The sequence below is a fragment of the Orcinus orca genome, chromosome 6 (genome assembly GCF_937001465.1).
Source record: "Orcinus orca chromosome 6, mOrcOrc1.1, whole genome shotgun sequence".
NCBI lineage: Eukaryota > Metazoa > Chordata > Mammalia > Artiodactyla > Delphinidae > Orcinus > Orcinus orca.
This window is the reverse complement of record NC_064564.1, coordinates 26917733-26940902: the sequence shown is the minus strand read 5'-3', so window position 1 is coordinate 26940902 and position 23170 is coordinate 26917733. Positions and strand designations below refer to the sequence as shown.

The window sequence follows — 23170 nt, the reverse complement described above, 5'->3', positions numbered from 1 at the left end:
CCATTCTGAGCCTCCCAGATCCGTTTTCCAGAAGGCGTAAAGGCAGGCTTGAAATAGCGCTCTCTTAGCAGAGAAGAAAGCAAAGAAGCCCGTGGATGCTGGCTGTGGAGCCCCCGGCAGTTCCAGAAGCGCCCCTACTGCACTGGGGCTGACGTGAGCCCCGGGACGGAGGAGGGTGAGCTGCAGATGCCCTCCTGTGAGGCTGGGAGCCGGCAAAAGGAGAACTGGAGTGAGGGCTCTGCCGGCGAGGAAGCCGCCCCGAGCAGAAACACACCTTCCGTGATGCCACCTGCTTCTTACCGTTCAGCCAAGGAATTGCATACTCCGTTCTCAGAGGACTGTGGGAAGAATTTCGGGAGATGATGGGTTCGCTTCCCAAAAAGTTATACGACGTCCCAGAATAAAGCTCTCCATCTTTGGGCGGAAAGAGGAAAAGGGAATCAACACTAGTGTCGGGGACAGACGCTCAGCACCGCATTCTCCTCCCAAGCTAACACAAGTCCTCCCAGGAAGCGGAGAGACTATCGCCCTGCTTCTGGGTGCATGTTTCTGCTTCCTGAGTCTTCTGTTTTGTTTCTTTGACACGGGTAATTTTAGGCTCCATGTTAAACTGTTAGGGGCAATAAGTAACACAACGCAAGTAACTCCTGCATCCAGTAAAATAACAAACACAACAGTGGGTGCACACAAGGCTCCTGGCCTGCTCGCCTTGGGTGTACAAGGCCGTTCCGAGGCAGGTCATGGCTCAGTCACAAACGTCCCTCGAACAGGAGCATTAACTCAACGTGGCCGAGTAATCCAGATGATTTGCACAAAGGACAGATATAAGATAATCTCTTCCTACAAATCTAACCTGAGGACTGTGGAGGTGGCTGGTTATCCTACTGAACAATGAATTCAAAAGCTTGTATCAGCGGGTCTGTGGAGAGGCTCCTGTACCTTCTGTGAGGATACTGAATATGGGAATGAAGCAGAGGGAGACCCCTGTGGAGGAGGAGGAACGGGACCTCCTGGGGGTCCAGCAGAGCTAAGCCAGGGACAGACCCTGAGAGCAGGACTCACCAACCATGACGGACGTGTAGCTTTGTGCTGGGTCAAAGGGACACCTTCCTTTGCCGTCTTCATTTTTGCCCAGAAATTTAAAGGATGTTAAGTTCTATAATTGAATGAAAAGAAAGAGTGCCATAAAATGTCTGAACTTCTGTAGTCATAATATATCTTTGTGGGACCATTTAATTTACAGACTCACTCTTCTGGGGGGACAGAGGAGAGAACACATGCACGGTCTACCACCTGGTCCCAGGTCTGGACACTGGTGCCTTGGCACCCTCTGACACCCTCGAGAGCGCCTCCAGATCTTGGAGCCTCAGTTGACTCTCCTATAGGACAGAGACGGCAATGCTGATGGCTCTAGGGTCGTAGAACAGCCAGGGAGAACCAAACACAGGATGTGCTCCGGAAGGGACTGGAAGGCCATGTGCAGAACTTTAATATCAACAAAGATGCCTTCAAAGCAGCGGGGGACCAGGCTATCCAATAAACAGATAACAGGAAAAAAGGAGCGGAATCTCTACCTCATTCCACCCATCGAAACACACTCCAGGTGGATCGATGATTTAAATATTAAAAACAGAACCGTGCTGCACTAACAGAAAGTATGGGTGACAATTTCAGTCTTGGGATAATCTCTCCTCACCTGACAAGACAGTCCAAAGCCAAGTAAGGGAAAAAATGGACAGATCCAGTACACGAAGCACTGGGAAGCGTCTGTCCACAGAAGAATGAGACAGAAATTGACAGTGACAAAGAGGGGGAAATGCCTGCAAAATGACAGATGAGGCATTTCCATCCCTGAATATACAAGAAGCTTGTACAAATGAGTAATAAAGCATTTCCAGGAGAAAAACAGTCAACGCACAGCAAGTTAGAGAAGAAGAAACCTATCCGGCAGCACAGACAAGAAAGGATGCCTGAGCTGCCAGCAACCCAGGAAGCACAAGGCAATGAAAGTGCGGTACCATTTTCCACCTGAAAGCCTGGCGAAGCTTAAGAAGACGGACACCCAAACTGCGATGGGTGGATGGGCAGCCCTGCTGTCTGTCAGAGCGAGGGAAACATGTCACAGACGGAGCAGAGAGGGCTCAGGGGCATGGGAAAGATGCAGTTACATTTCTAACAGGCTGGTGGAAACAATACACAGACTTTTCACCTCTTAGGTTAGGAGGTGTGAACTGGGGTGACAGTGCACCCCACTTGATGTGATTCACTGACTGCATTTCAAGAAGATGTTTGGGGAAATCTGAACAGGGACTGGAGGTTAGATGACATTAGAGAATTATTGTATATCTCCTTAGATATAATGACAAACCCAGCATTACTGTAGGAAAATGTCATTATTCTGAGGCATGTGACAGCATTTAGGGGTCATGGGTGTGCTCACACCTGTGCACACATACGGACGCTCCCAACCATGCAATCTGTGTGGTTAGAACACGTGTGTGTGATCAACTTTTCTGTCGGCTTGAAATTTTTTTTAAATATTGGGAAAAAATATAGGTCTAGATTTAAATGAAACATATGATTCCCTTACCTCAACAACTGACATGCCCATGGAATTTAAGTTTAAATTCCATACCTTAAGCTTCTAACTATAGAGTTTAGCCAGGAAATCCTTTCACGTGCAAAATGTTTCTAATATGACTAATGTGACCTAAGGAAAAAGAAACTAAGTCTGTCTATGAGGACTGAAGATCTCAACACCTAGATGCACCCCCTACCCCGATCCCAACCTCTGTTGCCAGAGTCTGTGGACACAGACAGCCCGGCAGACCCACCCTATGTATGGACCCCACCCCAGGGGTCTGTGTGCGGATACAAGGTTTTCGAAGCAGGTCCTTACTTCGCCCATACTTTGTCCTGTCATGTATCTCGGACTCAAGCTTGGAAAACATTTTTTTAATTCCAATGAATTTAGGGTTCTAGCAAACTAAGCTTTCCACTTTAGCATACTTCACACTTGACAGTTACTCACTAAATAGGGACAAACACTAGAAAATGTGCTTCATTATCGCTCCTCAAGTGCATTTAAAACACTCCTCCCTCTTTGTGGTTGTTATAAATGGCTCATCAGATTATCTGAATAAAAAGAGTATCTCCCAGAGAGGAGATGCTGCTGTCTAATCCGCTCTCTCCTTCCGGCTACCGTCAGCAAGGGAATCAGGAGTGGTGGGAGGGCGGTGTAAGAGTGGGGGGCCCTCTCCAAAGGACCCTACTGACAACTGACGAGGCTCAAGGAGAGTCAAGGACATGATGCAGGTGATGGAGAGATGGGTCCTGCTTCTATAACCGCTCAGCAAACTGGCACTGTGTTGTCACTCCTCAGAGGGAAGAATTCCAGAACTGTCTATCAGTGGGCAACTTGTACCCCAACAGCCAACACTGAACGTGGTGCCCCAAGACCAGAGCAGCAGACACCATTGTAGTGAGCCTGGGCTGCCATGACGACCACAGACAGGGGTCGGGGGAGCTGCAACCACACATGTTCCTGCCTCATGGTTCTGGGGGCTGGAAGTCCGAGATTAGGGTGCCAGCATGGCTGGTTCCTGGTGAGAAACCTCTTCCTGGCTTGCGGACAGCCACCTTCTTGCTGTGACCTCACGTGACAGAGGGAGAGAGCTCGAGAGCTCTGGTGTCTCTTCCTCTTCTTATAAGGCCATCATCCTATCAGGACCCCGGCTTCATGACCTCGTTTAACCTTAATTACTTCCTCATGGGCTGCATTTCCAAATACCATCACATTTGGAGAATTAGGGCTTCAACATATGGAATTTGGGGAGACACAAACACTTAGTCCATAACATATATGAACCAAGAACAAGGGATCTAAGAGCAGAAGTCCTGAGTTTTCTACTTGACCAGGGCCCATGTCATAGCCAGGGCTCCCTCACAAAATACAAAATGTGACAAGGAGAAATAGGCAAGATGCTGGATCAGGGCACATTGATGCTTCCTCTCTGTCAACACTGGCCTTCCCAGAAGGTCCCCCCACTGCCCGCTCTGCACTATGGGCCAGCGGTCCTGTAAGTCCTGCACCCAGTCATGCCCTCAATCATGGTGGTTTACAGACTGGAAGGCTTAAAGGAGGCCAGTGAGTGGGCAGAGGCCTTCTGCGGAGCCATGGACCACCCCCATCCCCACACAGCTGGCAGGAGAAAATCCTCCCAGACTGCAGAGTGGAGACCACTTGCTGCTGCCTCGAGCCCCACACGCTGCTTTAACTACTGACCAGGGGACCTGCGTGGCCTTACCAGGTGGTCACAGGCTGGCTGGAACGCATTGGTCCCGCACACGTAAAGGGCACTGGCGCTGAGGGGCTGCAGCACTCGGATGTAGTTAAGGCATTCTGTCTACAAGGAAGAGAAACACACGGGTCAGCCACCATGCAGGCTCCACCGGACGCCCTCCCTGATCCCAGCTGTCCAGGCTGCTCACTGCACAGCACGAACCAGCCAAGCACACGCCCGACAGCAGCTCCTCACGGCTCACTGATGACCAACCCGGCTGTGAATTCGCTGCCACCCTTCCACCTCGGGCCTCAGGTGCCATCCATCTGCACAGGCTAGCCCTGCCCTGCCTGGCACGGTGGGAGCAGGCTCCCGGAGACCCGGCTCCACCCCTGCACAAACCTAAATCTGCAGCTGGCCAGAGTGCTTCTGCCTCTGCAGGGTCCACAGGCCGCTGTCAAGTGCCAAACAGATTTCACCTCAGTCACTGATTTATACTCAGCAAAAGTGTATCAGCCAAAAAGCAATGAAAGCTGACCTCAAACCTTACTGGACACCTGGCACAGGGAAACACGCATTCACTCTCACTGAACACACAGACCATTCATTGTGTTGGCAGGCCCGAGGGGGTGTGTGCTGTGCAGAGTTCCCTCCACCTTCCCTTTCTCTGGGGGACCCCACCCTCGACGCCCCAATGTGCGCAACTGGAAGCAGTGCTTCTCAGGAGAGGGGTGTGTCCGGCCCGCCTAGCTCAGGGGAGAGGCAGGACTAATGAGGGGCTCCGAGCCCGGCTCCACATCAGAAAGGCCCCGCAGGAAAACCAGATGCCACTGAAGAACCCACCCACTATTTTAGGCTGAAATGTACTTGGATTATATGTGCTAGCATCTGAAATTATCTCCACTCGGGAAAGGTTTTTTTTTTTGCCGCGATTGTTTTGAAACTGGTTGGAAGTAATTCATCGTCCCTGAAAGAACTGGGAGGGACCCTTGTCCGCTGTATGGCCTCCACGTGGGGCTGGCCAAAGTGCCTGTTCTAATTTAGCTCTAAGACAACTCCCTGCGACACCTGTTATTACATCGCAATGCCTGCATTTTCCCTCATTTCGAATTTAGTGACTTTGGTGAAAGTGTTTAGTACTTTGCTAAAAAAGTTTAGCCAAAACATTTTTTCTGTTTTTGTTTTTTTAAATTTTAATTGCTTTGAAATTAGCCAACAACTACTGAAATTGACTATAACCCAGCTGTCTTAACCAACTACCAGGGAAGATGGGGCGCTTGTATTCCAAGACTCCGACATCGGCCCAGCACCAGTTAGGGGCAGGGTAGCCCAAGTGGGTGGTAGCCATAACCCAGAGCTCCGGAGGGAGATGGATGGACACTCAGCCCAGCGCTTCCCGGATGGCCACCACACTGAGATGCCCAGTATCTCCTAGCGAATGAGCAGTATCTCAAGGCACAGATGCTGCCAGCAATCCAGAAATCCTACAGCAACCCCTCCAGGCCACTGGAGCTCACGGAAGGCATGAGCCCTGCACTGTACACCTTTAGGCCAGCAGGCACCAGACATCGTTTTCTGTAGTCAAAGTTTCAGGCCATTTGAATAAATTCAATTCAGATAAACTTTAAAGTAATTTTCTAAAGCCTAGTATGTTTGGCACTTGCACTGAGAGCCCCAGGCTCGCCACTTGGGAACAGGGAGGTAACCTGCAGGATGAGTCGCGATGACGTGAGCAAGCCTGGCAGCAACCTGAGGGCGGGGCAACCTGCCTGGGCTGCACCACAGAAGTCGGGGCGTTCGGGAGAGTCAAACAAGTAAGACAGGCCTGGGTGGGCTCTGAAGCTTGCAAAAGAAATTACCTGTTTTGATTTCCCCTTTTCCGCACATTTTGCTTTTTTATCTTCCGAGACCTTCCAATATGCCTGTGAGGAAAAACGAGAGTCCATTTCAGTGCATGTTCCCCCTTTAGAAGGAGATACTGGTATAAAAAACATACAGTTTACAAAGCACATGGTGGTGTTTAGAGCACAGGTATTTCCCAAGACATTAATATCTCAGATTGCAAAGTGAGGCTCAGAGAGCAGACGCTGGGACCCGTGAGCAACGGGGCTTCATGAAAGTTCTGTGATCCGCATGCTGCAGCCAGGGGGCCTGGAAGGCGGCTCCCGGATGACTGCTATTCACTGAAAAAAACTGCAAATATTAAGTGACTGAAAGTGGGGAGGATCCAATTATTTATCAAGAAAATAAACTGCAGGCATTTTCTTTTCTTTTTTTTTTTTGGTCGCACTGCATGGCATGTGGAACTTTAGTTCCCTGACTAGGGATTGAACCCGTGCCCCCTGCAGTGGAAGCGCAGAATCCTAACCACTGCACTGCCAGGGAATTCCCTAAACTGTAGGCATTTTCAAACATCAAGTGGGTTTTCTCATCCCTTCAAAACTGATTCTTGAGTCTAGTAAAATGTCTTGACGTTTACTTTATCAGTGGAACAGCAGGGTTATGATGCTTTAAATTTTATGTGATGGTAGCAGGTGAAAGTGATGAAGCCACGGGGCTCCCTCAGGTCAGATGTCTTCCCGCTGAGATCTGTGCTCCTGCTTCTTCCACACCAGGTGGACGAGCCAGGCTGGCAGATGCCTCAGCCCCGCACACTCCAGAGGACAGGGAGCAACAGCGCTGCATCACAGAAGGCTCCCAAGCTCCTGCCTCACTGTCCCCAAGATGCCCCATCTGCCCGTGTGATATTCCAGGATTGATGCCAAAATATATTTCCTCCCAGAGAATCAAAGCTGGCCGTAGGGCACTCAGAGGTCAGGAAGTACACGGTGCTTCGCCATGGCAGTGAAGTGAATCCCCTAGCAATGTGTTTTCAGAGAAATGGAAGTGCTAATCAGGACACGTGAAAGCAGAACAAAGTCCCATTTCCAATAGCAACTTCCTTTAGAAATTAAAATGTAGACAATTTCATCATTATCTACAGGCAGTGCATAAGGACACAGGAGCATGAACTCTGACAGGCCCTTGATCATGGCGTTTTCACTGAAGCTTGGCTGTAGTCCTTTCACTTTTTTTCCCTCTTTTACGTCTACAGAGCCTAAAGCCTCTCGGTTACCCACAGTGATGGCATTAACAGAGCAACAGGGGCTCTGACTGAGCACCTGCAGGTCGGCACAAGCACACGGTGGAACCACGATGCTCCCAAGACGAGATTCTGAAAGGCAGTGTTAGCCTGAGTTGTTGGAAAGGAGAGTAAGGCTCAGAGGAAGGGGATTCAATGAACACAGGGACTAGGGGCTGAGCAGGGCAGGCCCTTGGCAACCCTCTGCTCTAAGTGCCTACTGTTCCAAACACTTTATTTTCAAGGGGTAATAACCAGAATCTCGTTTACGTGAAACAGAAATTAAGTACTATGCCTGACTCTGGAGACTAACACAAAATGAAACAAAAAAATAAGAGATCTGGGGCAGAAAAGGCACAAGGTGAGCATGGGCTGGCTTGATTCCAGAGAACCAGAAAATTACACCAACCACTAGGGTGGTGTCTAAGGATTCAGGAGCAGAGGAGAGGCTGCCAGAGGCCAGGAGGGGACAGACTGAGCATTGGCTACAATGGCTTGAGGCACTTCAAACACGTTTAAAACCACGAGTCATGGTCATACTAAAAAACCAAAAACAGTCCAAAAACCCACTGTCTCCCTTTGGGAAGAACTTACTCATTATTTGGAAAACTAGTAAATAAAGGCGAAGATTTCAAGCACTGATCCTGCCATGTCCAGAGGAACTGGCCTCGGGAGATGTGAATAGCTGGCAACGGGCATTTCCCCGTCACTGACAGTATTCCAGCTCACAGATGGAGAAGGAACGGTAGAGGCGGGACATCCCATTCTGCAACCCTTGACGTGCTCCAGACTGTGACAGTCAAGGGCCAGGAGGAGGACGCCCGCCTGGGTGGAGGGTCCGGCCTCTCACAGGAGCCAGACCGGGGCTGGGGGCCAGACAGGATCGCGAGTGGCTCTCCCAGCCAAGTAGACCCAGGGCGGCTCCTAGGAATGGAGACTCCACGACGGACAGAGTGCCTGGCCACACAGACGGCCTGAGTTCAACCCGATCAAACTGAATAGTCAAACATCATTTATGAGAGAGTCCGTGAAATTTGAACACTATTTGATGAAATTAATTTGGGGGATGCAATAACGATAGTTTGGTTATTTTGAAAAAAGGAGTCCCTTCCTTTAGGAGATGATCAGGGAAACATGTGCAGATGAAGAACATGTGTTAGGGATATGCAAAGCCTCCCAGAGGGAGCAGAGGAGGAAGACGTGGATGGTAGGATGGGGGTGAACCCCCGGAGCCTCGACGGGTACAGGGTTCATCATATCACTCCCTCTGCTCCCGTGTGTGCCTGAGATTTTCCGTAATAAAATGTTCAAACATCCAAGATAAAAAGAGGGTGACCCCTGGGTGAACTGCCAGCCTGGGGAGGACGGAGGCTGCCAGGGGACACCCTGAGATGGGGCTTGGTAGACACAGGGCGGGAAAGAAGCTTCAGGATGGCAGGGCCCTCAGCCCTGGTGGACAGGAAGGCTGCTCGCTAGACGCACAGGACGTCTGTGGGGCTGGCCACTGGGGTAAGCAGGCTCCACAGCCAAGAGAGGGCCTGACATCCCAAGAGGAGGCCGGTGTGTGGATCTGAGGAGAAAACACTGGAAAGGGTGTGTGGCCCAGACAGCAGGGGAGCGGGGAGCCCACACCATACCTCATGTTGCTTCTTGGAGATATTGTGTGCGTTCAAGGCAAACACGGCTTCCCGGGCGCCCACGTACAAGGTGTCCTTGTCCTCACTCAGCAGCAAGGCCGAGTAGTTGAAGATGCCCGGCTCGTGAAATTGCACCAGCTGCACCTCTGGGGAGGGCGGGGTTGGGGGAGAACGTATTAGGTATTTCTGAGCTTGGACACACCCTGAGCATCTGGTCTCCTTTTAGTGCGTGGCTGTCTCACTAGGGCCATGCATGGGTCTGCTGCCACAGTGGACAGGCCCCAGCCGAGGCCAGAACTCAGGCACCTTTGGGTGGAGGCTGCCACCAAGTGTGAGGCCCCAGAGCCACTGTGCTCTACCAGTGCTGTGGCCTGACTTCCGTCCTGCTCCGCTCCCTCCAGCCCGGCTGAGTTCCAAACCCGGCAGCGTGACCTCCTAGGAACATGACCTTCAGGCAGCGTGACCTCTTCGCAGTGTAACCTTGTGACCTCCCAGGAGACTGCAGGCCAGACACCTTAAACTGCTGACCACTGTGGTTCCCTCTCCCTCCCATCAAACTCTTGTCTATGTGTATTTAATCACCCACAAGTGAGGTTTATAGAGAATATAACTATTTAGGATTTTCTTATTCAGAAAAAAGTCATTTACCTCAAAGCCTTTAAAAAAATCTATTTCAGTGATTACACCCCTTAACCCAAGCATTTTCCAAGGATATAACCACCACAAACTTAAAAAGCAGAGAAACAAATGACTCTTTCACTTATTTGGTAATTGCATCAATAGCTATTTAGGAATATGAGGAATTTAAGGATGAGCTATTTAGGAGTCATATAAATGTATTGACACGATTTCTTAAGGAGCTACTTCTTCTTTTTGACCATCCCAGAGTCAATTTTAAACTTGGCTTTCCATCTGTCACCAAGCTCTGATTTTATTGAAGGGTTAGGAGGCCACACTTCTGCTCTTCTAATTTCCCACTGTTGAAAGATGCACACAGGATAGAGGCTCTCCCAGCACACACACTGCCTGGAATTCTGCACAAGACAGCTCCAGCCCTGCAAGCACACCTCGCTCAGGACCACTGAGCCTGAAAGAGTGGAGCGGACGGTTCCTAAGACACAGCTCCCAAACGAGGAAATAAACAAAAGGGAAACTAATAAATAGCAAATGAAAACAACCGGCCTGACGCTCAGCTACACATAATTAAATAGCCTCAAAATATTGATACTACTTGGTGTGGTTCGTGCTCAGGCAGTGCACACCAAATGTCATCAGGCACAAGAAAGATAAACATCCTTCCAGGGCCCCCCCGCACCCCGCCCCGATTTAGAAGCCAAATCAGCAGGCCAAGAACAAGCCCTGCGAGTGTTTCCAGTTATCGGACCATCTCCCCAGAAGCGGCGGTGCAGGCCGTCTGCCCACACGCAAGTGCCAGGAGGCCAGACCCAGCAGAGCAAAGGGCACCTGTGCATCTCAACACCACGAGCAGGGAGCAGGGTGGCCATTCCCTTCAGATGCCACCAGCGCCTGACACGGTTCTGCCCTCACCTCTGTGCTCCCAGGTGATCCTAGGTATGGGTGCAAACGCCACCGCTGTCCCAAACACCACTGTGAGGGCGGTGAGCAGCCCCCCGATGGGGGCGCACATCCTCATCGGCTGGGGCCGCAGTAGGGACTTCAGCAGCAAATGCCCGCGGGCAGGCGAGCCCACGGTGGGTGTCAGGGTGGTCGCTGCTCAGAGCTGCAGGGCAGCCTGGAGCTGGTGGGCGGCGCAAGCCCTGAGGCCCCGCATTTCTCAGCACTCTGGGTGAGGTCAAGCTGCTCTCACCACTGCAAATATCAAAGGCCACCTGGTTCTTAAACAGCGTGCTTCTCTACAGCCCTCTGAAGAAATCCTGGAAGAAAGTGAAAATGAAGGGTTACGAGTCAGGATGTGTCGTAATAACGCCTGCTTTCTGTTTGCTCAATATCCCCCCACGGCTCTGCTCTCACCACATCCCCAGCCACGGACTCTGTCTGCTGAGGAGAAGAGAGTGGTGGAGACATAGAGGGCTTCCTGTGGGGACAGCCCCACACAGACACCGCATCCCAGAGTTACAGGAGTCAGGGCTTCCTGGTCCTCAGGTGGGCCCGGAACACAGGACAGACACAGGGACCCAGACCAGGGAGACAAATGCCTGCCTGGCTGCCCAGCTTCCTCCCTGTGCGGGCACTGTGTCCAGCTGGTAATGCGATGGGAAGGTAGGGAACGGAACCGGGGTTTCAGTTTCCCTCAGAGACTCTGGCTTCCCAATTCCTGTAATACTCATAGAGGACGACAGCCAGAACTAAAGACTAGAGAGCTGCACGGAGGCTGAAATGTGAGAGTACACACACAGACACACACACAGGTGTATGTGCAAGCACACACGTATGCACGCATACAGATATGCATGCCTACAGACACACATGCATACAGACACATACACATGCACGCACGCATGTCCTGGTCGTGCAGGAGGAGCTGACCTCCTGCAGGGGACAGGGCCACCCCAATGGCCTCGCTCCTCCAGCCTCACCGCAAAAGTCGGCATGTCATGGAAACTGGTCATGGCCTCTGATCTGTCACTGAGACGAAGCACCTCACGGAAAGAACAGGCCTGTGCTGAACAGAGAAACTGTGGGGCTGGGGGTCCTCAGATCTCCTGGCACCCACGCTCTGCCCCTGCCCCACGACTGCCTGGAGTCCCGGCCTTCCCGCCTGCTCAGCCCCATGCACCATCTGCAAGGGTCCCTGCGGGGAGCTGCAGGGCAGCCCTGCTCCACATCAGTGAATTGGGGCGATTAGGGTTTGCCCCTGACCCAAGGCCCCACCAGGATCCCAGTGAGACTGTGAGATGGGCTTGTTCCCGCCTTCTCAGGGGGAGGTTAAAGCAAAACGTCGGCCTGAACAGAGGCAGGACGCTTGCCAACCACATCTGGGGAATACAATTAAGCTACAGCAGAACCACTGGACTTTGCAGATGTGCTGCCCTGGGGGGCCCACACGGAATCCAAGGGCATGCAACCTGCTCCTCAGCTGAGTACCCTATGCTGCAAAATGGTGAAGCAGCTGCCTCCCCGACACCCCTCTCCCCACCCCCACAGGCCCTGGGAGTCAGCCATGCTCACGTCCTCCTCTACCTTCCACTCCCACCAAGCCAACCCCCCTCCAGGTCTACCAGTCCTACTGACACCCCCGGGCCCTCCCTCTCTAGAACCTTCCCCTGCACCCACCACCACGTCAGGACGCCTGAGGGGCAGCCAGCTCCCTTAACGCCCTCTCCAGCCGTCCTCTCCCGGCTCCGGCTCCCTGGGGACCCCACAATTTGCCACAGGGCAGCACCTGTGCAGCCACCTGCCCTGCTGCCCTCTGACACATCAGTCCAAACCAAACCTCCCAAGAGGGTTTGGGGAGAAGGTCCGGCTTCCTGTTTACCTGGTTAAGTCACTGCCTCCAGGGAGCCCTCCCTGCTCCTTTCTATTCTGCCTGGGAAGTCACCTCTCACACCCTGGTGTCCTTCTCTGGCCCCCAAAGCCTAGCAGGGAGCACGGCTCACCCTCCACAGTGCTCTGGGGTCCTTTTATTTTATTTATTTTTTTATGTGCACGTACGGGCCACTACCACCCCTGCTCCCCTTCACAAAGGAAGGACTCATGGGGGACTTTCACGGTGAGCACTTGCCACTGGGGAGATGCTGGGCAAGGGCCAGACACCAGGGGCCAAGCCTCATCTGCCCGCCCACCTTCCCTGCTCAGGCACCCACTCTGCACCTCCTCCCCCCAGCCCGAAGGCTGCCTGGCGGGGCTCCCCATCCACCCAGGATCTGTTCTCCATCCCAACATGCCTATTGGCCCGTGAAGTCAGGGAGCACACCAAGTCCATCTTTTCCTCCAGGGACTGGCCCATCCTGGGTGGAGAATGGCACCTCTTTTCGACAAAGGGCCGGATGGGCATTATTTTCAGCTTTTTGATTCCTAGAGCCTCTGTCCCAGCTACTCGAGCCCAGCATGGTAGCTCAAAAGCAACCACAGATGACGTGTGAATGGATGAGCATGGCCGTTTGCCAACATAACTATTTACAGGATGGGCACTGGGCTGCAGGCCAAGCCCTGCGCTGGGGGCCCAGGGGGACGGCCAGCCCAGACACCCAGTGGCAAAGGCACGATCCATGCTAAACACAACACCGGATGCACCAGGAGGCCAAGGAGGCCGGGAGGGGAAGAAGAGAGAGAGCTGCCTCATGGGGTAGCCGTGAGTGCTCACCCTCTGCGGAGCCAGCTCTTAGAGGCACCCACCGTGTGGGTCACAGTCACCCTCAGCCGGGGCCCTGGTGGGGACTCTGCTCTCCTGCCCTTAGCAGGGAAGTGAGGTACAAGGTGGTTCCAGAAGCCCAGGCCAGGCGAGGTGTTCCCGATGTGACCCACTCAGCAAGCAACCCCGGAGTGTCCAGTGAACACTAAATACACTGCAGCAATCCTACACAGCCACAGGACGCCCAGGCCCTGGCGAGGGCTCTTTGCGTGGATGTTACTGGCTCGGGGTGCACCAGACACCTGCCTAGCTCGTTCCCGGGTCCATTTCCGCCACTACCAGTCTAATTGAAGCCGTGCCCACCCCACCCCAACCCCCATCCTTACCTCTCCACAGCCTCCCACCCCTTTACTCTGCTTCCGTTCTTGCCGCCTGGGGTAGAGATTGCTGGCTTCCTGTCCCAGCATCCACATCCCTTCATTCTCACTAACAGAATCTTGATTTTACCTAGGATGGCAATGTGGCCAGTTAACCATGTCTCCCAGCTCCCCTGGCAGCAGTTCTGGCCAAAGAACTGTGGACAGGGCTTCCCTGGTGACGCAGTGGTTGAGAGTCTGCCTGCCGATGCAGGGGACACGGGTTCGCGCCCCGGTCCGGGAAGATCCCACGTGGCATGGAGCGGTTAGGCCCATGAGCCATGGCCGCTGAGCCTGCGAGTCCGGAGCCTGTGCTCCGCAACGGGAGAGGCCACAACAGTGAGAGGCCCGCGTACCGCAAAAAAAAAAACAAAACAAAAAGAACTGTGGACAGAAGTTATTAGGTGGGAATTCCAGGAAAGCTCTCTAAAGGAGGCTGACTCAGCTAGTGTTGGCTTTTTTTTTTTTTTTGTCTTCAGCCTTTTCTCCTTTTGCTGCCTGGAACTCAAATTTGATGGCTGGAGCTCTGCCAGCTACCTTGTGAACATGAAGTTAAGAGTCTCATTCTGAGAACAGCCAAGTAGAAATCCAGAAGAACTGGGGACCCTCACAACATACTGGAGACTTTACACCTGCTTTCTTCTGCCTAGACTTGATAATAAACTATTAATCTCTTTAAATTATTGTTTTTTTCAGATCTTTGTTACCAGCAATCAGATACAATTCCAAACAGATACAACCTCCCTGTGACACATTTACCAAACAGCAGCAGCAGACAGAATAACGTTTTTAACGTAAATCAGAGCATATCATTTCCCTACGTGAAACATTTCTCACTCAGATTAAACCCAAGCACACAACCTTGGTTGACCTTCTATCCAGCCTCTCCTGTTTCATGTTCCCTCCACCTTTCTGTCCCAGCCATTTCTGGACGTGTGGAGCCTGGCCCATCTGCTAGGTTGTCTTCCCACTGCTTGGCAAAGCAATTCAGAACATTTCCAAATGTGTCTGTACCAGAGATCATGTGTGTAAATCCCACGGCACAGTCTCATTAATTTACCAGAGAAGACTTTCTCTCTGTATGATTGATCAGTGACTGGCAGTGCCTCCCCAAAGCTTCTCTGCTCCGAGCTCCCAAACAGGTAAGGTTTCTAGGAATGCTCCAAATCAGGGCAGGGAGAAGCTAAGTGGCTGCCAGGGTCAGAGCGGAGTGAGGGGTGAACAGGCAGAGCTCAGAGGATTTCTACCACTCTGGAGTGAGACGTTGATGTGGAGGAGGGGACAAGATATATGGAAACTCTATGTACTTTCTGCTCAATGTCACTATGACTCTAAAACTGCTCTCAAATAGAAAGTTTATTTTAAAAACCCCACCACACACCAGCACAGAGAGGTCTTTCCTGAGCACAAAAGGAGCATGTGTGAGGCCCTGTCCCAGTGTGCCCACAGCCTGGGGTGCCCTTTTGGCTGTGGGGCACAGATGTGAGGCCCACTGGGATGTTTCATTTCCCCTCAAACATCAGCATGGAGCCCAGTCTCTGTTGGAGGGAAATGGTTTGCAAGGATCCAACGGCAAGAACAAATTCCTACTTCAGTCGCTGACAGAAGTCACTCCTCTGGGACATCCCATGACATGCACTGCAACCAGGCTTAGAACCCAGATGTGGGAGATGGGAGAATCCCTCTTTGGAAACTGGTGCCCAGAACACAGAGATTTATCTCAACTCCCTCCTCATACCCAGTAAAATTCTGACACCCTAAAAGGACATAAACCCATACGGATAAAAATGGGGAGAGGGTGATAGCCCATGCGGACGTTAACAAACCTGGGAAACTAGAAAGAAAACAGGTGAGCAAAAGCAGTGGTGTATTGGCAAACCTTAACAACTGGCTCTCCAAGGGGGCAGGGTGCCCTGCTTTGTAGTGTATGCCGAACCATGGGGTGCAAATGCTGCTTTCAAGCTTCCAACATGATGTCACTGAACACAGAGACAGGACGAGATGCACGGTAGCACACCAGTGCACGGTAATTCCACCGCACAGATACAACAGGCATGTGGCCTCAAGAGCAGGTAATAGTACAGGAAATAGTAAAATGCACGGGAAGCAGTGGGTTTTGAGTATGTTTACCTTCACTTGTATTTTTAATACAATTTATTTAAGTCCACATAATTTAGTGTTTGATAATGGCTGTGTTCACTAGCACACCGCTGCTAGTAATTAATTGCCGTTGTGGACAAACAGAGCTGAAACTGGAGCCTGTGAGAGGAGAAGTCACAAAGAAACCTGAGAAAATGAAAGCGACCTTAGAAATTAAAATCTTGATTAAGGCAACAAAATGTTCAGCTGAAGGATTGGAAGATAAAATTGAGGAGGTTTCCTAATAGTTGAACAATGTGACAGAGAAAAACAAAGGGAGAGAAAAGAGAAGAAAGCTAGAAGATGGATTCAGGAGACCCATGTCTAACTGGCAGGAGTTCCAGAAAAGAGTGAGAATACAAGAAGTTACCAGAGAAATAATAACAAGAAAATGTCCAAAATAAAAACCCCACAGGTTTATAGAATGGAAGAGCCCAGCAGTGCAGTGAATGAAGAAAGACTGCAGTAGAGCCCTGGGAGACAAAGGGGGAGATTCTGAAAGCTTCCAGAGAGAAAACGGGCTCCAGACAATGACCTCTCAAGAGCCACGCCAACAGCTAGGAGGCAGCACAATGCCTTTAAAGTCTCAAAGAAGGAGGATTGCTCATGCAGACTCTCAAATCAAACCCAATTATCAGTCACCTGAGTGTAGCACAGAAACATGTCCCAAGCATGAAAGTTCTTAGAACTTCTACCTCCCTTACATCCTTTCTCAGAAAGCTACTGAAGGACTCACGCCACCAAAACAAGGGAGCTGCTTCCCTGGTCTTCCTGAGAAGGAAGAAGAGCTGGGGGACAGGAGACAAGGTGTGCTCCGTGGAGAAGGGGTGCAGGGGGCAGGAGACAGAGGCCAAGAGGGTGCAGGAGAGCTCGTGCAGAGTTACCGTGCATTTGTGTCCTGAAATATGAGGGGACCCTGAGGATGAGTAACACATTCATAGATTAAAAATGTAGCACACACACTCAAAATGAAGCAGTTACTAACCCCAGAGAAAGCAAAAGTGAAACTTGAAAGGAAATGTGATCAAAGCATACTTGTTATGGCCCAGCTTTGAGCAATACTGACATGGCACCAATAACAAAAACCGTGGAGCAACGTCACTGGGAGGGTGGGGGGGAGTGAGTGAAGGAGGACGTCAGAGAGCCCCCATCCTCACCTTCCATGGTAATACAGGATCTAAAATAGCAAATGCAGGAAATACCTGTACAAGCACTTTGAAGGAATATTACCCAAAATGGCTAAAACAGTCACAGCTCACTGTCTCAGGGACAACGACAAGACCGGAGCTCCTGTTTGCTCTCATAAGCTGTATAGTAATTATTTCAAGTTAAAATCATGCGCATTAATTGCTCTGATAAAAGCTAATTAAATTTTTTTAAAGAAATCAATGCTTTGATTCTTTGTAGCCTGGAAGACAGCAGTTCAGTGGGTGGAGAAGCAGGGGACACGGCCCCCTGCAGGCAGCCGTCCCAAGGACCAGGCAGAGCAAGATGTGCTTATGCAGCCACACTGGGGTTCATACATTTTTGCAGAAATAGGATTATTCACCAAGCGGCAGAAGTGCCCTGAGCAGCAGAACAGGAGTTAGTGTAAAATGAAGCTTCGACAGTGCCCAGCAAGGGGACCTGGCCTCCCGTCCCTTCACTCGCCACAGATCACCCCCCAACCCCAGTCTCTGCATTTGCCGCTCCCTCGTCCAGAACATTCTGCGACACGCCCACCCCCACCCCGCTTCCCCACCCAGGAGTTCCTGGTGGCTGGCTCCTTCCCACATGCACCCTGGCCCCAAGGCCACCTCCATCCTCCTCCTGCTTTATTTTCTTCATACCAGGAGTAGGGACTTAATGCTCAACGATGTGGTCCCTTCTAGGGCCGGCAGAACCAGAGGAAATACAAACATCTCAGTTAGAAGACTAAGGCCAGAGCTGGAGAGAACCAAGGTGAGGCCCCCGTGGCAGAAAGTTTCGCACACATCATAGCCAGAATGAACAGAAATTTAGAATGGATTCACAGCTCCAGGACAGGCTGAGCTGCCTTAACAAATGGGCCCAGTGGGGCTTCCCTGGTGGCGCAGTGGTTGAGAGTCCGCCTGCTGATGCAGGGGACACGGGTTCGTGCCCCGGTCTGGGAAGATCCCACATGCTGTGGAGCAGCTAGGCCCGTGAGCCATGGCCGCCAAACCTGCGCGTCCGGAGCCTGTGCTCCGCAACGGGAGAGGCCACAACAGTGAGAGGCCCACGTACCGAAAAAAAAAAAAAGATGGACAAACAAATGGGCCCAGTGAATTTCAGCGGAGGCGGGTGGAAGGGCCAGTCTCTCTCCTTCCAGGACCTGCAGGAATGACCACTGTGCACACGGGCTGCTCACACTGGTTTAGGTGAGAAGGGAAAACATTCTTCTTAATCGCCTTGAGCCTGTACCAACCCAGACACTGTCTTTAAGGAGCAGGGCGGGTGCTGAACTAGCCAGGGGGCCACTCACTCCCAGCCATTCCCAGGCCCACCCTGCCCACGGCGGCCTGAGGACGGGTACAAGTTCTTTCTGCAGAAGTTTCCCAGCATGGACTTCATCCAGCTCTCAACTGTCTTTACCTCATCAGCAGGCGCCAGACTCCCGATGGCCTCAATCAGACCCTGCGTCTCGTCCCCAGATGGTCTTTAAAAAAATCCACAAGAATAGCCAAAGGTCAGGAGGGTCCATGCCACACACAGTCGACTCCTCTCTGGGGAAGGGGTGTGAGGGATGCATGTTTTGCTTTATGACATTGGAAGGGTTTGATGTTTGTCCTTTTTCAATAAGCATGCATTGTTCCGTATAATTTAAAAGTGCTAAGCAAAGCACACAGCACACTCACACAGACACACAGCCACGGTGCACTCAACCGGGAACACTGGCTCGGCGATCGCTGTCGCGTTAAGAATCGAAGCCTTAAATGTTCAAATGGAAACAACTGGACGAAGCGCCCACCCTCTGGCTTTCGTGGGCACTTCTGCTGGGAGCCAAGTGTCAGGAGTGTGCATTTGGCCTCCCCCATGTGAAAGTGTCACAGTGAGACAGGAGCCCATTAGAAAGACAGGGTCATACAATGTCACACCCGTTACCTACACATAATTGTGCTGGTTCAGGAGGAGTGCATGACCCCACTTTAAATGTCAGGAGAATGGAACCCAGAGGGGTCTCTGAACCCGGCACTCAGGGGCCTGTCAGTGCCTGTCATGCGGCAGCTTTCCAACCGAGCGACCCTGAATCAAGTCAGGGGGTTGGGGCAGAGAAAACAGGGTAAGGGCTATTTCATGAAACCATACACACATCTGTGTACGTACGCTTGTGTGTGTACATACGTGTATTGTGTACCTGTGCACATATACACATATATGTGTGCACCTTTACGTGTATATCGGACTATATGTGTGCACGTATGCATCTCTGTGTGACCTGTATATGTGTGCATTCATGTATGTATGTGTACACGTGTCGTTTGTATACACGTATCTATGTATATGCATGTTCATCCATGCATGCACACACCTGTAGGTATGTGCATGAGTAGGTGTGTGCATGTGCATCTGTGTCTGTTCATGTGTGCCTGTATGTGTGTATGTGCATGCCCATGCAGTGTGTGTGCTCTCTGTAGCAGCACAGAAATCCCGATCTAGCACTGCATTCCTAGATGTGACCGGTGACGAAAGGCTAGGGTCCTTTAAGGCAGGAACCATGGGCCGAGGGTACTGTCTGGGCTCTGTCACGCCTACCCACACCTTGGCTTCCCTTTCTGGGACCAGCTGTCTGTAGGGTCACAGAGGGGACACCACTCACTACCCCATGTAAGGCATCAATGCTGGCATCAACAACAGGATGCTAAACCAATGTTCAAAGTGTCTCCACTGGCATCCCCTGGAAACCCATGAAAGGGGAGCTCAGGTGACAGCTGTGGACAACTACTGGGGGAGCCTGTTGACGCTTCTTGTCTATGGGGTTTGCCCAGACAGGGCAGGTGAAGCCCCACTTACCCTCTAGGCCCTGTGGCCAGGACAGCGGAAGACACACAGCTAAATATACCTTCCCTTCCCAGCCAGGAGCAGAGAACACAAGAGCCACCCTAAGACCATGCCCTGCCAGTGCTGGTGCCAGGCCCAGTGTCCCCATCCCCAGGCTGTCCCCCACCCTAGGCTCCCCTACCCTACCCCAGTCACCAGCCCTGCCCCAGGCTGCACCCCACCCTCAGCTCCTCTCCCTACCCAATCCCCCAGCCCCAGCCCCAGGTTGTGCTCCCCCCCACTCCCCTCCCCACCCTCAGTGCTCTCCTCCCCCACCCCTGGCTGTGGTGCTGATGTCACCACCTTGCCAAATGGCCTTGCCCTCTCAGGAATCAGGAACAGGTTTCAGAACTTCAGTTTCCCCAGGGCTTAGAATGGATCCCAGGAGCCAGGCTCAGCCTTAGAGCTGAGTCCAGCTGGACGCTCCCCGCTGCCCCAATGGAAAAGCGTCCAGGACACCGGCTTTCCCCTCCAGCCGCCCCGCAGGGGCAAACAAGCTGGTCAGGATGTCCCGACACACCTTAACCCTCGTTCTCTCACCTAAACCCAGGCATGTGTGTGTCACAAATGTGCCGATGGAAGCCAGGAAGGAGAAAAAGGGCGGCAGGGTGACAGATGTACATACCAACCAATTAATCAGCAACCAATCAGCAGTGATGATGCTGAGAAGGGCATATGCAGGGCAGGTGCAGGGCAGCGGGGACCCTGAAGCACAAAGGCCAGAGGAGGGAGGGATCACACCACCTTGTGTGACATCATTCTACACTTCACAGTCACACTGTCTCTTTGGAGGGCGTGTGGCACCCTCGCATAGCGTGTGCATTTGTCTCTGAGCCCGGACAGTTTAGCACCAGGGAATACAAAATAACCTTCCTCCCCTGGCCTGATTCTTCCTGTCGGCCCACCCCCAGGGAGGAATATCTGTTGTCCAGGGGCTGCTGGCGTAGTAGGGAGCTCAGCTCCAGATGTGCCCCCAGGCTTGTTTCCCAAGGGCTGGAGGACACCATGTGCACCAGGAGATATTTTAAATGTCACTAGAACTGGTGCTTCAATCCCCAGTTTGACCTGTACAGAGAGCAAACTTAGATAAATGATACTGTTGAAAAGTTCTGCCTTAACTGGAATTTATTTGCATTCTTTTTTTTTTTTTTGCGGTACGCGGGCCTCTCACTGCTGTGGCCTCTCCCGTTGCGGAACACAGGCTCCAGACGCACAGGCTCAGCGGCCATGGCTCACAGGCCCAGCCGCTCTGCGGCATGTGAGATCTTCCCAGACCGGGTCACGAACCCGTGTCCCCTGCATCGGCAGGCGGACTCTCAACCACTGCGCCACCAGCGAAGCCCTATTTGAATTCTTAATTTTCTCCTTACCTTATAAAACTCTCCTACCTTCCAAAGTAACTCCAAGGGTGCTTAATAAAGAAATAAAGTAATGAAGAAATGTAAATTAAAATAAAATACCTAATTATCCCCCACGAGACAGAGAAATTTAAGATTGCTGCTAGGGGTGCTGGTGAAGGGCTGGAGGATTTCCGAAGGCGATTCTGAATTTCCAAATGGCTCCTACTTCCTAGCTAGTCTTGGGCAGCTATCCTATGGACCAGCCCAGTGTGCAGAGCCATGTGGACGAGGACAGCCCACGAGGGCACCTGGAGGGATGTGCCTCCACCGGGGGGCCTAGTTAGCAGACATGTGCAGGACACTGAAGAAGCTAGGCAGGAACCACCAGGAAGCACACAGCACCCTGACCACATGGAAGGGCAAGGGCGGAACAGCAAGCCAAGATGACCCATGTGTGTCCAGGGAGGAGGTGCCAGTCCACATACACAAACGCGCGCGCACACACACACACACACACACACACACAGATGCACATATGGACACACACACACATGAACACACACAGAGACACACAGGCACACATATAGACACACATGGACACAGACATACATCCAACTGTTAACAGTGATTATCTCTGGGGAGGGAGAACGGCCAGGGAACTCACTTTTTAATGTTTGTTTTTAAAACAGTGAATAATGTTTATAATGCTTTGTAAAAAATTAATACATTAAAAATTTATGTCTCCTCTACACTAGACTCAAGTCAGTGAACAAATATTACATCCAGCACATCAACCTGTGCACTGGTATGTAATGTTCCGCAACCCAGCCCATTTCTTGGTGTCTATTCTTGCCATTTTATTTTTTTGCCCTTTTGCACTTACATAGAAATGAGAAGGGGCTTCTTTTCCTGCATGCTTTTTATGACCACAAGGTAAAAGTAACAGAAGTCTATTCTTGCCATTTCTTTGCTCTTTTTGCATTTACATAAAAATGAGAAGTGGCTTCTTTTCCTGCATATACTTCATGCTTTTTATGACCGCAAGGTAAAAGTGAGAGTCCACCCTCTTAGACTTTTACATTGGAATTCTCTAACAACTCAATATAGTACTGAACAGAAGAAACCACCCTTGATTTCAATTACCTTATGTCCAAAGATTCCAAAATATTTCTTTAAAATAAAGTGTTCAGCAAACAAAATCCAAAGACAAATGATCTAGGGGAAAAAAACTAGGAAAAAACACTTGTAACATAAATGCCAGGGCCTGGAATTCCTAATAAGTGCAGTGATCTAATAAACTACAGAAAGAAAAGACCTAATAAACTACAGAGCCCTGGCCAAACAGAGCAGGTAATTAAAAATGTATATGGATATAACCAGCCAATAAACACAGAAAGTGCTAAGTATCCCTAGAAGTGAAGCTGTGTTCATTAAAAACACCCCCACCCCAAAACTGGCATAATAAGACCTCGTGACTGCCATGCATGGCAGACACCAAAGACTACACTGGCAGCAGGTGTGTGGAGAAGCTAGCAGAAATGACAACCCCACCAGCTAATCCACAATACATGAGTAGCATAAAGGGATGAAGGGGAGGTAGGGGCTTACTTTTTGTTTTTACAAATTAAACTGGCATTTCTCTTTCCTCTAAAACTGGAAATACACGGTTGACCACGTATTAACTGACCAAAATTAAGATTAATCACAAAATGACTCAGCTTCAGGGCAGATGACATGGAAAGCCATCTTTTTACACCAGACATCACTGATGACCGCCCCCATCCCCAAGAGAAGATGGAGCATTTCAGTGCCTAGAGCAGGGGCCTGCAGCCCAGAAAGGGGGCAGGGGAAGGAGCACGGGGCAGAAAGGCAGTGGGGGAAGAAAAACAAACAGGCACTGCCCCTACTGCCCTGTAGGCTTCC

General features: G+C 51.2%; 1 protein-coding gene across 12 annotated transcripts in view; it reads right to left on the bottom strand.

The window, feature by feature from the left end:
- The window catches only part of SEMA4D (semaphorin 4D), a 118788-nt gene that overhangs the window by 26292 nt on the left and 69326 nt on the right, over positions 1-23170 (bottom strand). For 6 of the 12 annotated variants that reach the window (XR_007478124.1, XM_012533359.3, XM_004270603.4 and 3 more), the window contains exons 3-8: positions 10590-10936; positions 9042-9187; positions 6143-6205; positions 4308-4406; positions 1063-1156; positions 301-414 (exon numbers count right to left, since the gene is read on the bottom strand). Coding sequence is in view for 11 of the 12 variants with exons in the window: in XM_012533359.3 (XP_012388813.1) it covers positions 301-414; positions 1063-1156; positions 4308-4406; positions 6143-6205; positions 9042-9187; positions 10590-10695 (622 nt within the window). In the remaining variant the exon portion in view is untranslated. Of the gene's footprint in view, positions 1-300; positions 415-1062; positions 1157-1249; positions 1380-4307; positions 4407-6142; positions 6206-9041; positions 9188-10589; positions 10937-18461; positions 18526-23170 lie in introns of those variants that run through there. The other 6 variants (XM_033429612.2, XM_033429615.2, XM_033429614.2 and 3 more) reach the window with 3 other exon arrangements.